The sequence below is a fragment of the Anguilla rostrata genome, chromosome 14 (assembly GCF_018555375.3).
Source record: "Anguilla rostrata isolate EN2019 chromosome 14, ASM1855537v3, whole genome shotgun sequence".
Taxonomy (NCBI): domain Eukaryota; kingdom Metazoa; phylum Chordata; class Actinopteri; order Anguilliformes; family Anguillidae; genus Anguilla; species Anguilla rostrata.
In genome coordinates, this window is record NC_057946.1 from 34,159,508 (window position 1) to 34,172,985 (window position 13,478).

Sequence of the window (13,478 nt, forward strand, 5' to 3'; positions counted from 1 at the left end):
AACCGTCTTTCGGAAAGCAGCAGGCAATGCCGCCGTGGCAGAGTCCAGAGATGCGAGTTGGCACATTTAGCGCCCCCTGCAGGATGTGATTTCACCACTGGGGAAGCGTAAAAAGTACTATTGTTTCCTGTGGATGGGGGGCTTTTTATCTTTAGCTCAGCGGGCTAACGGTTTCTCTTGATTCGCAGGGCATCGTGGGCCATGGATTGAAACCAAGCGCAGGCCTGACTCCGGCACGGCGACGCCAGCGACTCGGATAATCGGCTGAGGTCACTGCGGGAGTTTAGAGGGGGAGAATGCAGCGGCGTTCAGCGCATGCACGTCTGAACCAGCAACGCTGCTACTCCATCATGCCGTGACGACCTTCGCCTCGACCGTCTTATGTCCCGGAAAACAGGAATTAAGTAACGTCCTATAATTATATAAACTTCAATAATTCAAGCAATGTCAAGGGAATTTCGAGATGTGCTCTGTCAAAGGAACAAGGGGGACACCAGTGGAGGTTAATGAAATTTCTCACCCACCCTGCCAAGTATTTTATTCACAGGGAAACTTGCAGGAACATGTGGCTCGAGACAGAGACACCTGGTGTCTTTAAAACCAAACCCAGCACAGTCATGGCTATCCTGTTACCCACGGTGGCCCCTGCTTATCATTACATTGCACTTAATATAATCATCCCATGAACAGAAAAGTTGAATGACATAATATTTATATTGCTTATTTTAAGTAACCAAGCGATCTCAAGTCCCAAGAGCACTCAAGGCTCCGTAAATGTCAGACTCAAGTCCAAGTCAGATTACTTGAACACACACCTTTGGGTATAGGTACGGTAATGATCATTTTGGGTGGCTTGGACTGCTTAAAGTAGCCCAGAAGGTAACCATGGAAATAAGAGAAAAGAAAGAAAACCTACACTGCAGCATGCTTATAGAAAATCAACTGCACTGGCACATCAATCCCCTATTTCTGTACATTTTAGATTTTGATAATTTTGATAAAACCTCATTGAAAAATGTCACATAGCAAGGCTGTTGCCCTTGTTTTTTTGGATATATAAATAAATATATTAAATAAACCATTCAAAATGCACCTAAAATGCTTATTTGGGATATTCAGCCCAAGACAAACCACAGTATCAAACTTGTTTCTGTCGGGACCCAGGCCAGTCCCCCACAGGAGTTTCAGAGCAGGGTTGTACTCACATGCAGAAGTAGCCAAGACCCAAAGCCAAAGGCGCCGTCCAGTCTCAGATCATTCATCTTCCCCCCCTCTCTAGACCTTTCCTCCTCTCTGTCCAGCCACTGCCATCACACCCTCCAGGCTGGCCGTCAGCTAGCCTCAACCTCAGCTGCCATTCCCACTACCAAAGACACGTTCTGCCTCCGGTGTTCTCCCTCTGGTGTTCTCCCTCAGACTCCACCACACCCCCCCTCAAACCCCCCCCCCTCCCCCACCCAGATACAACGTGCCACTGGTGCAAAATGCCCAGAACCCAGAACTGCCCACTCTCACAATGTTAAAAAAGAAATAAAGATAGAAAGACAGAAAGGTGAATGCCTCCACCTGCCCCCCAGCTGGCTTTCTGGAACAGGATATGATACATTATTACAGGAGGCCAGAAAGAGCAGGGCTGCTCGCACGGACCCCGGTCCCGGACTCTGTGACCGTGCGCGGGAACAATGGGCTGCTCAATGGGCTTTATTCCGGGCCTCTCTGTACGTTCTAGTATGAGGGGAGAGAACTGTCATTTTTGTCTCTCTCAGTCCTTTTTTGTCCCGATCCGGTGAAACGCACAGAGGAAGGTCTGCGGAGGGAGGGGGTTTGGGGGGTGGGATGCAGGGGGTGGGGTGTACGGGTTCCACTAGCGGGGTCTTTGCACGGCGGCCTTGCCCCACCATGTCTGGCGACTTCTACAGTCAAACCGCTGAAGATAAAGTCCTCCACTTTAACCTCCACTCCTCCCCTCTCTCAAAACTGCTCAATCTAGTCAGTCTGCCAGAGTGAAAAATCAAACCAAACCTCAATCAAACCAAAACGATTTCTTGAATCTGAAGTAGCTTAAATATCAAATTTCATTTCCAATTCAATTTCTCTTCATATAACCCAATGGTTTATCAACCACGAGTACAAGTACCTCTTGAAGTCCTTCAGAGGGGAGTAGGGGGCCCTTGTGATCAAGGCTAAATGGTCATAGACGATAAAACTGAAAGGGCCAGATGTCATAAAGGAGTACTTGAGATAAAAACCTTCTGCCAAAAAACAGTTCGGTCCCACAACAAGGTTGAGAACAAAAGATTTCAATTCACGTAACCAAAGAAACGCCCGGAACCTTCACACTCAACATATGAGTCCTATGAAAGGCATACCTTCTGTGAGAGATTCAAAGGGCTGGTCCCTGTAATGTGCCGTTTTTTTCAGTTGAAGAAACAAATTATGTCTCAGCTGTTAACTGAAAGCTGTCCAAACTTGAGGCATTTTCTTTACGCAGAACTGTGTCACTAAAGGCTTCCTTGTGCCAATAAAAGAGACTTGTAAATGTATTTCTTCACCACGCCAGTTAGTTGCTCAAATAATTATTCATCATACGTCCCATTCCAAACACTTTATACAACTGATTTAAAAAAAATTATTTTGTTTAACCCATGTTTGAATTGAACAAATCAACATCATTTTGAAAATTTTGACCAAATGCTAAGGAAAATTTAAGTACACAGTATTTTCTTCATATTATGCTTCACAGACACACCATTGAGAAAAAGTGTCTTACTTAGAGGGCTACTCCCTGAGCAGGGCTGTAAAGCGCACGTATTGGTCACTGATCTTGGATGAGCAGCCAATGAGCTCGAGGCAGTGCCGGGGTCTCACCTTGGGCCGCTCCCGGGCAGAGGGGAGGAGGTGGTTCCAGAAGGGGGCGCCCTTGGCGTCCGTGCTGCGGCAGGCTCCGAGCCCCAGGCCGGGGGCCAGCAGCGCCAGCCGGCTCCTCTTGGAGGTGGAGGGCCCCTCGTCCTCCGAGCAGGACTCCCCCGCGTCGCTGGAGGACAGCAGCCTCCGCTTGGCGGGACAGGGGCCCGAGGAGGGCCCTGAGGTCACGTCCCGGGACACAGCAGGGGTCTTCTCCGGAGAGGCCAGGCCATTCGTGGATGTGGTCTGCGGATGGCCGGGCTCCGGAGGAGATGATTCGCTGCTCCTCGCTGCCTCTCCACCCCTTTCCTGGACGGGCCAATCAGTGTCCCCCGACGCCTCGGGGTCACACAGTGTTCGTTCAATGGCCTGTGGATCTGGCCCGCCTCCGTTGGTAAAGTGGTCCCTGGCCCGTTTGGCTGGGGTGCAGTCCGAAGCACCGTTTGCTGATAGTGGCTCAGTCCTGGGGAGGGTTGCTGAGGGGGTGGGGTTCCAGACTGGGGTGGAGTCCTGGGGCTGGGGTTTGGGGGAGAGGGGGGCCTCAGGGCCGGGGATTGGCCTGTTGTGCTGGGAGGGGTGTCGGGCGAGGGGAAGGGGGACGGCAGCCACCTGGCAGCTGGGGTCCTGATCAGGCATGCCCCCCCCATGCCCGACTGCACGAGGGCCACTATCCGAGAAGATCTGCTCGGAGCCGCCTTCAACCGGGACCTCCGGGGGGGCCTGCCTGGGGTCCCCCCCCAGATGGGGGCGTTTGGCGCCCGATGACCAGTCCTCCAGGGCCCTCTTCAATCCAGGCCGCGCCAATCTCTGCCCGCCCAAAGTCTCGGTCAACCCCCCCAGCTGGGAGAAGATGGACAGCTGATAGACCTTCTGCAGCCTGATCTCCTCCTGGCCATAGGGCCTGAGGAGGCCTGGCCTCGCACCCGTCTGGGCGCTGGGGGGCGGGAGGTCCCCGCCGTGGTCCGGAAGCTCCACGGGGGCCTCCTTGCGTGCGATTTCCACATGGATGTGTCGCATTTTCCCGTCCACTTCCAGTCGACTGCACAAGGGCGTTTTTTTTTTTGTTCTGCGTGCTACCAGGTCAAGTCAAACAAGAAATTTAAAGTGCAAACAAACACGGGAGCTACCCCTGGCTACAGGCAGCACGTTCCAGAAAGAGTCAACTTTCATGTCAACAAATCGGGGAGACGTTTCTTCATTGACACACCTGCAGAGAAGCAAAAACAATTTTACAACCCAAATTTTACAACCGGAGATAGACATTTATGGCATTTGGTAATGTGCTAAATGAATGTCTTAATGTGATAACTCATATACTACATAACTTCCTTATTAAATTTCTATCCATAAAAAGATCTGTGACATGAGGTTGTTAAATGGTAACATTTATTTAATGGCATGATACTAGATACTATGATACTAGATTAAAAAATGAAATATATTTTGGTGTTGATATACTGAAATTTCCCTACAAATGTAATGGTTGTTGGCTAAGTAAACGGCAAAGCAAAGTGGACTGAAGGTGTCCTATGACAGTTCAGTTCAGGCGGTCGTGTGACTGCCCCCCCTGCCCCCCCCCACTCACCTGGGTATGCTCACCATGCTAGAATTCTGCCCCCCCTTCTCTACCTCAGGTGCCCATCCATCCCCACAGCTGCCCGTCAAATCCGCCAACACCATACCCACACAGGCCTGTTACCAAGGCCTGCACAGGGCAGGGCACCACCTGGCAGGGGGGAGAGAGAGAAAGAGAGAGAAGGAAGACAAGACAGAAAGAAGATATATGGGGCAAAAGTAAGAGAAGAAAGGAAGAGAGATCAAGAGGAATCATGACAGGAAGAAGGGGAGAAAGGGAGAGAGAGAGACAGAAACAGCACTGTATTTTCTTGGTACAGTGGACATTTTGTGCTGAAATTCACATGAGCAGCCAGACCTAAACTGGTTATTTTAGTCAGTGGTTAACTGTCAGATTCATTTTCAGACAGTTTAGAAAATGAACTGAAACTCAAACCATCAGTTGAAAAAGACCTTTAATGGCCTATGAGGATTTTGCCAATTCATGGTCTGAATTTCAATTCATTTCCTGAATTCACTGACTTGAAATGGAACTGATCCTGAACACAGGTAATAAATTAATTACAAGCACCCAGGGCTTGATGCTATTTTAAGAAGCGCTGAATTCATAATGAGCAGCCAGGGCTGAGGCTGGGATTCAACTAACACTTGTCTTTGGACTACCAATTAATAGCAAAAAAATGTTTTGTCCAACACTAGCACAATTTGGTGAATAAATTAATCACTAAAACGAACTGGTCAAGCTGAATTTGTTTCAGTCACTGTGACCGTGTTTGATTGAGCCTAATTTAAGGCCAAATGTTCACTGAATACAGGCCTGAGTGTCGATTTGGACCAAGTTGCACAAATGGGGAAGCAGGCTACTCACTGAGGGCTGAACGTCAGTGGGGCGGGAGGGTGCTGGGAGGCGGGGCTAAGAAAGAGGACGGTGCTCTCCGAGAAACGCGCAGCATCTGGACACGCCCCCTCCAGGCGTACGGGTGTGGCTCACGACTCAGCGGCTTCATTCTGTCACAGGCATTCCAGCGTAAAACCTCTGGGGGGGCAGGGGGGGGGGGGGGGAGGGAGAAACAATCGGTCAGTCACAGCAGATTCTACACAGCACCTGTGTCCCCCTCCATCCTCTCTCCGCTTCTTAACTACGGGAGCCTCCGGTTGGACTTTCGGTCTGTCTGGTTATACTCAACTGCAAACCAGATGGAACCTCTTATAGCTCAGAAGCAGACACGATGGAAGGAAAGTAGGAGTTTATCATCTGGTTCATCTATAGAATCTGTGGTGGAACATGGAACTGATGGGAGACAGAAGTTTCATAAGTCGATGCTACCTGACCCAGCTCAAAGTTCAGGTCACCCTACTGCTGAAACATTCCAGTTCAGGATTCCGGAAGCAGGGGTGGCTGGGAAATAATTGGGATGCATGGGAAAAAAGGCATGTCTGCAGGGACAGCATCTGCAGCCTGGCTATAATATATAAGACACAGCTGTGACCCTGCTACAGCACTGCTGTGGAGGGAGTGTGTGTGTGTGTGTGTGTGTGTGTGTGTGAGCGCGTGTGTGCATGTGTGTGTGTGTGTGTGTGTGTGTGTGTGTGCATGTGTGTGTGCCATCATTCCTATTCTCTGTGCATGTGTGACTGTGCACATGTATGGACACTTGGCAGTTGTCCACTGGTCCCTTGACAGGCTGCAATTATCACAAGTGAGAAAACATAGAAATGTGCATTTGCTCAGAAACACAGAGAGAAAATGCTCAGCCCCCATTGATAAGCACTCGACTGTGGTACACGTGATCCAGTAACAACAGCAGCCCCCACCACTACCATTTATACACAGGACACACAAGAGCTGGAGGAATCTGCAATGACTCCCCCCCCCCCCCACACACACACACACACACACACATACACACACACTGACACTGACAGAAAGCACTGTCCTCCAGTCACAAACACATACTGCAAGCACATTTGCACTCCCCCAAAGAGAGTCATAGCGCACCAGGACTGAGGGTGTTATTTATAAAATCGCAGTAGCGCAGGAAGCTATCAGATGGGGGGGGTCTGTCCCCTCATATATGGGGGGGAGGGGGGGCAGAGCATGAAGCCCCATCCATCTGTCCTCTTATCCCCTGGCCAGTAGAAGGAAAGAGCAGCTGAGATAGAGAGAGAGAGAGAAGGGTCAGGATTCCCCGTTAGCGCTGGGCCTACTGTACCGTAAATAACCGCCTGTAAAAGCAGCAGCGCAGTCAAACGCATCAGCCCACACCACGGAGGACCCGCGCACGCTCGGATGGGGGGGGGGGGGGGTTTGGGGGGGCTGGCTGACAGAGCAAGAAGCTCCTATGGAGTCAACTGGACCCACTGAGAGGGATGCGCGTCAAAAAAAACTCGCCCCACCGTCCCCGTATTTTTCCCAGGGGCGAGGACTTTAGTGATGGAGTGACGGGGTGGAGGAACCGGACCGGCACTAGGGAGAGTGACAGGAAGAGCAAGTGATGCTGATTCATCGAAATTCAACACCTGTAATTCAGTCTGACGTGCCCGCCGTCCACAATGCCCAACATGGTCACGCACGTGAATGCTCACGCGCACAGACACGCTCACTCACAGCACACAAACAGACACACGCACAATGACCCACGCAAAGACTATCAATGCACAGCGCAAACACGACGTCACAAAAGCGACAGACACCGTGTGAAACGCGCATGTATCTCACAGTGCACATACACATACACATGCACAGACACACACACACAAACACTCACATTCACATGGATGTGCAAACATAAATGCATGTGCACATACAGTTGCCGGGACCGATGGGTATTTACAGACATGTACTCAAAAAAACAAGACATATACACACGGGCTGGCGAAACAGACACACATACTACAGATACCCACTGCTCTATCAGGCCAGCATCCAGCCCCAGACACACGCAGCAGCACACTCTGACCAGACGAAGCTGGCTCTCCGGCCTCTGTGCTGAGTGCAGTATGGCAACTGGTCATCCGCAGCAGTGCTCTTCAACTCTCACTGTTCACCCTCAGCTGTGCTCTTCAACTCTCCCTGTTCACCCTCAGCAGTGCTCTTCAACTCTCCCTGTTCACCCTCAGCAGTGCTCTTCAACTCTCACTGTTCACCCTCAGCAGTGCTCTTCACTCCTGTCACAGCAGTGCTCTTCAACTCTCCCTGTTCACCTTCAGCAGTGCTCTTCAACTCTCCCTGTTCACCTTCAGCAGTGCTCTTCAACTCTCCCTGTTCACCCTCAGCAATGCTCTTTAATGATCACTGTTCACCCTCAGCTGTGCTCAAACTTTAGTCAATTTAACTTCAGTTGGTGCCCTTGAATTCAAATGTACATTACCCTGACCACCCTGGTTTCCTGGCTCTTGTCAAATCCTGTTGTAAGGCACCTGCATTTCAAACTTCCTTTCAGTCATGCATGAATCATCCCCTAGTTCCCAAATTTCCCACAGCTTCTACTTGATTAAAACCCCCCCCCCCCCCCAGAAAACTCCCTAACAGCTTTATTTTCAAGGCTATTCTTAATGCTGACTGTCGTTTATTTGTACTTGTATCACTGAAGCTGTGCTTTTTCTATTGGTCTCGATGCCATTCATGTGTGGTCTTTGTGCTGAAATTGTTCTCAAGATACTTTCGTGCAGTGTGGTGTGATGACTCTGCATTTATCCTAAAATGTCAGATTTAATTTAATTCCTAGCTGCAGTATGTTTCGCATAAGACCATTTTTGAACTTGTATGACCAAACATTCTACCCGTGCACATGCATGTGCAATAAAGATGCATGTGTGGCATTTCAGTGAAAAGTGTGAGTGTTTCGTTTGTTTGAGGTTGTCATCTGAGCTGTGAGTACGTGTCAGATGTCTGTGAGCAGGATGTGTGATTGTGATTCAGGTGGAGCATGTGTGTGTGTGTGTACTACACAGTAACACTTCTATGCGACAGCACCTCCCGGATCAAGGTGGTCCCAGTGTGAGGCTTGCAGTTGAAAGGTCACAGCTCAGAGCTATATTTGGCCTGCGATGTCATGTCAACAAGGAAATACATGCAAATTGATGAAACAGGAGTTGGGGGCGGTATGGCAAGCAGCTGCCTGAACAGCGAGGCACATGAGGCAAGGTGGGGTGGGGTGGTGGAGAGGGGCCACAGAACAGTCAGTTCTGGGCATGTTCGAAAGTGGGTGGGCTGTTGGCAGTGGCACACTGTCTGTTTGTTTACAGTCATTGGCTTAGTGCAGGCCCCTATGCAAATCAACTGATCTTTAAGTTACGCGGATGCAATCTAATTGTCAGTTTGTCCACTGCCAACTACTTACCAGCCCCTGCAGTTGATATACAGATCAGCTGATCTTAGCAGTGAAGCTCCCAACTGACACTGGTGAACATGGCCATAAAATTTTATGAGGATCTATGACGAGACCATAATATTATACTTTGGACACAGAATAAGGACACAGTGAGAATGGCCGAACCAATGCAGGTTCCAGCTGAACGCAATAAAAAACTACAGACATCTGACCTGGTTCCGAGTGATTTCTTTCCTTATTTCTGCATTACCCCCATCAGTGGTATTTCCCTTGTGTTTCCTTCTTGTACTTGAGTTTTCCCACAATGCACTTGTGAATTTCGCTCTGATGCTCAGACGTGCCCCGTGTAATAACCCATGTCGACTCGTGCATCACACCAAGGGGTAATAAACGTTTTAGATTTTTTAAGAGATGGGTTTTTAAAACGTTAAGATTGTAAAATAACAATAAAAGATAAAACTGAAAAATACGACCAGGCGTAACAGCTCAATGAACACAGCGTGAGCCTTGATTCATGGCCAGGAGTATCAATCACCTCTTCCATAACTCAACCTGGGAAAGGAACTTGTAAATACTCCGCTCACTTTGACGATAGCGGCTCAGAACACACCTGTCAGCTGTTACTCTTCTCTCATTCCGAGGTGGTGGACTGCACTGGTAAAAAGAACAGGCCCTCTAACTGTTACACAAACTGCCAACTTCCTGTTTCCTGTCCTGGACTCTGAAGGGTCACTTAAAGGACACTGAGCAACAAAGTACTTAAGTAACAATGTTTTCTTGTACAATTATTTAAACTTGAAAGCCATCAGTTTTAAAAATATTCTTTCAATGTTCTGGAAAAAAACATAAACCCAAGAGATTCCAAAGCGTTCAGTTAGATAACAGTAAGACTTGTACGCAGCACATTTATTATCCATGTATTATTTATTTTTTACATGGACGTTATCATCATGATGGTCATAAAAATCATGTTTATCAATAGTATTAGTATAACTATTAATTTTATTATTATGATTATAATGATTACAAAAACTTTGAAGTATGACACAAAGCACATAAAACAATGCATTGTCCACTACGACGGCCAACAAAATGCTTTTCCTGGGGTAAATTTTTTCAAAGAATATCTGGTAAATGAAAAATTGAGACTGTACGACTGCATTAACCTTCCTGTGAGGAAATTTGGTGTGCTGGTGTGAGAGGTGCGTGGAGGGAGAGGTCAGAAGTAAGACGACAGAGGGAGACTGATATCCTGAGTCAGGAACACTGAGGCAATATCTGCTTCTTGCACTCGCACGTCTCCCGGGGCAACCAAGGCCCGACTGGGGCTTTCTGATAGGTCAACTCCACGTTCAGAGGATGCATTGATAAAGAGCACCAAGAAATGTGCAAATCAACCAAAATGAGCGAATGAATAACGTGGGAAGGGTGCGCAATTACTGACACCAGTAATTAAATGCTGAGGGGGGCAGTTTTTTCCTTTCCATTTTGGTTTCTAGCAGCCATTTCCCCCTTCCTCTTCCCAGCAGCCTTTGGGGCAAGGTCCAATCTGCTGCAGATCGTCTCCAGTTTAGGGCCTACTGAGGAGGGTCAAGAGCCTGGCTGACCCCCTTCCTTGACACAGGCAGCTACAGGTGCTTGCTGACCACAAGCACTTTCTCTGGTGTCATTAGAAAGGATTGTGGGTAAAAGGTCCCAGAGTAATAGGCCTTCACTGACTTCATTGTAACAGAGCCTGCACAGCACCTGGCGGCGGCCTGTCCAAAGCAACTAATGCAACCAACGTGAGGTCTGTGGGGGGTCTACGGTTTACGACCGACTAGTTTATGACCACTGTACTGTGAAATAGAGGTGCTCTGAAATGCTCTACCGACTGCAGCTGAACAGGATCACCGAAAAAGTTGCTGAGTGCTACTCTATCTCTTTATTTCTCTGTCTCTCTCTCCTCTCTCTCTCTCTCTTTTTCTTTCTCCATATGCTTTACAGGCCTTGTCACCCTGTCACTTGCCTCCCGCCTCCCGCCTCCCGCCTCCCGCCCCCCCCCTCCCCACACCAAAATCTCTCACTCTCCCTCTCTGTCTGCCCCCATCTCTCTCTATGCTGTGACAGGACAAGCCCTTTTTGCCTTTTTTGGGAGCCCCTTCACTGCACACACGCACTGGTGACCACGGCGACGCGCTGACCCTACCTCCTCAGGAAAAGTGCTCGGGCCCTCTCTCCGTGTCCGCGTGGGGCTGGGGGGGCAGCGTCGCGGGGGCGTGCCCTGCGGGCATGGAGCAGGGCGCTGGCAGGCTCAGCACACACCAGCGGGTCTCTGGAAGGAGGGAGAGGGGAAACGGAGTGAGCCTCTGCAGGGCAGCACCGGGGAAGGCCGGCCTGTTTGCAGTCTGGTGGTCCTTTCTGCTATTCTGGCATTCCCAGCACACTCTCTCCCTCCCTCAGGCACACTCCCTCTCCCCCACACTCAATCACTCCCATACACACAGTAGCTCTCCTTCCTCTCTCTCTCTTCCTCCATAACTTGGAATACAATGAAAGCAGTTCACTCTGCAAGTCTCTCACTTTCTCTCTCGCTCAGTCTGCCTCTCTCTCTGTCTCCCTCTTGCTGCACCTCTCTGTCTCACTCTCTCTCTCTTGCTCAGTCTCTCCGTCTCTCTCTCTCTCGCTCAGTCTGTCTCTCTCTCTGTCTCTCTCTCGCTGCACCTCTCTGTCTCACTCTGTCTCTCTTGCTCAGTCTCTCACTCTCTCTCTCTCTCTCTATCTCTCACCGGCTGCAACTTCTGTTTGGCTTTTCGGCTCATTTCCTACCAGCTGATGAATGCAAGCCTGCTCTGTCAGCAGCCAGAGCATGCAAGGAGGAGGGGGGGCCGGCCAACAAGCTCTCCAATTGGCCCAGAGAGAGGGCAGCCAGCCCCTTGCGAATGCCCTGATTGGTGGGAGGAGCCGTCAGGCTCAGTGCAAAGAAGCTGGGCTCGGGGATGGGGGTGGGGGGTGGGGTGGAGGAGTTAAGCACCGCCCACCTGCTCAGCCTGTTTTGCAAAGCAGCAGCAGCAGCAGCAGAAACACACATGAACTAGGCCCCAGGAGAAAGAAGATGCAAATGTAGACACCCCCAGTCTATAATCCCTCTCCCCCTCCTCTCCCATATCACCCCCTTCAAGGCAGGGGACACACCGCAGGTCCACATATAGACGTTTCAGGGCCCTGCCCTGGCAGACGAGCACGTCCACGCCCCGAGTGCGTGAGCTTCGTCAGCGGCGCGGCAGGATGGCAGCCGGTTTCCTGCGCAGCGGATGTTCGAGGGAAACACCTCGCCGTCTCTCTGCCGATGCAGGAGGAGAGCGCTCGAATGCGGTCAGACCGTTCCTCTCTCTCGCACAGAACCGTGTCGGACTGGAACGACGACGGTTGGAACTGCGTGAATGTGGACTGACCACAGGGTGGATACCACGTGCGCGTTCAACACAAGTCATTGGCTGACCGCCTTCGGGTCCTCCTGGTAAATTTGGTTCAACAGAAACAGCAGCTGAGCTGCCCGTTGTTTGGCAAGGTTTTCTTCTATGATCATTTGGTGAATGAATGTTGTGCATGCCCGTTATCACCCTGATTAAAAAGTCAAAAAGTAATTTGTGGGCTGCTTAAGATAGAACTTCACAACAATAAGAATGACAGATCTAAGGGAGACCTATAAAATGTGCTTTAACTGCTCATAAATCAGTATTACTATGGAGATGATATGCAAAATGAAGAAATGCAAACAAAATTTGTTTGGCTTCTTTCACAGCATGGAATAAAGAGACTGCAGGCTGCTCTGAGAAAGGGAGTTTGTGCTTGTTTTTTTTCGGGGTGGGGGTGGGGGGGGGGGTGGGGGCAAGGGGAAGAGGGTGTGCACACAAGAAAAGTATACCACCATAAAGCCACAGAGACCAGCGCAATAAAACAAACCCATCAAAAAAAAAAAAAAACAGCCACATTCACTGGCACCAAATGTGGAAAAAGTGAAAAAGACAAACAGGGGACGCCGAGCAGTGCCAAACATGGGCGTCTGGGCTGCTCCTGCAGTCTGCACTGCTTCAGTGTCTGCGTATGACGAGCCTCGTACTGGCAGCACATTGCTCCTGCTATTGTGAGGCGGATGAATGCTCAACATTCCATCGCACATTGGGAGCTTTCCCTTTAAGTGGTCACGCTTCCCTCCATATATGGTATTTTGTGGGTGTGGCCTCTGCGTCTAGGGGCAAACCTCCCCTTAGCTTCGCCCTCTCCATGTGTTCTTACTGAGGGCCAAGGGCTGCTGCAGTATCTTCACTCACCAGACATTCACGTGCATGTGCGCACGCACACACACACACGCACACACACACACACACACAAACAGTCACGTGGTCACTCCCAGTCGGTCAGTCAGTCAGTCAGTCAGACAGACACACACACACTCACATGCACACACAATTACTTCCAGTCAGACACACACACATACACGCGCACACACACACACACACACACACACAATTACTCCCAGTCAGACACAGACACAGACACACACACCACACACATGCTCCGTCAGCACAGCACACACACGCACACACCACAGCACACACCACACAATTACCCAGCACACAGACACACACATCGCACACACAACAAAACACAACACAATTGCTC

At 49.9% G+C, this 13,478-nt stretch overlaps 1 protein-coding gene across 4 annotated transcripts in view; it reads right to left on the reverse strand.

Moving 5' to 3' along the window:
* LOC135238970 (atos homolog protein B) overlaps positions 1-13,478 on the reverse strand; it is a 36,071-nt gene that overhangs the window by 6,134 nt on the left and 16,459 nt on the right. The window contains exons 1-5 of one of the 4 annotated variants that reach the window (XM_064307220.1): positions 11,582-11,652; positions 11,002-11,127; positions 5,348-5,515; positions 4,490-4,630; positions 2,869-4,111 (exon numbers count right to left, since the gene is read on the reverse strand). In XM_064307220.1, the coding sequence (XP_064163290.1) occupies positions 2,869-3,921 (1,053 nt within the window). In that variant the 5' untranslated portion in view covers positions 3,922-4,111; positions 4,490-4,630; positions 5,348-5,515; positions 11,002-11,127; positions 11,582-11,652. Of the gene's footprint in view, positions 1-2,868; positions 4,112-4,489; positions 4,631-5,347; positions 5,516-11,001; positions 11,128-11,581; positions 11,653-13,478 lie in introns of those variants that run through there. The other 3 variants (XM_064307222.1, XM_064307219.1, XM_064307221.1) reach the window with 3 other exon arrangements.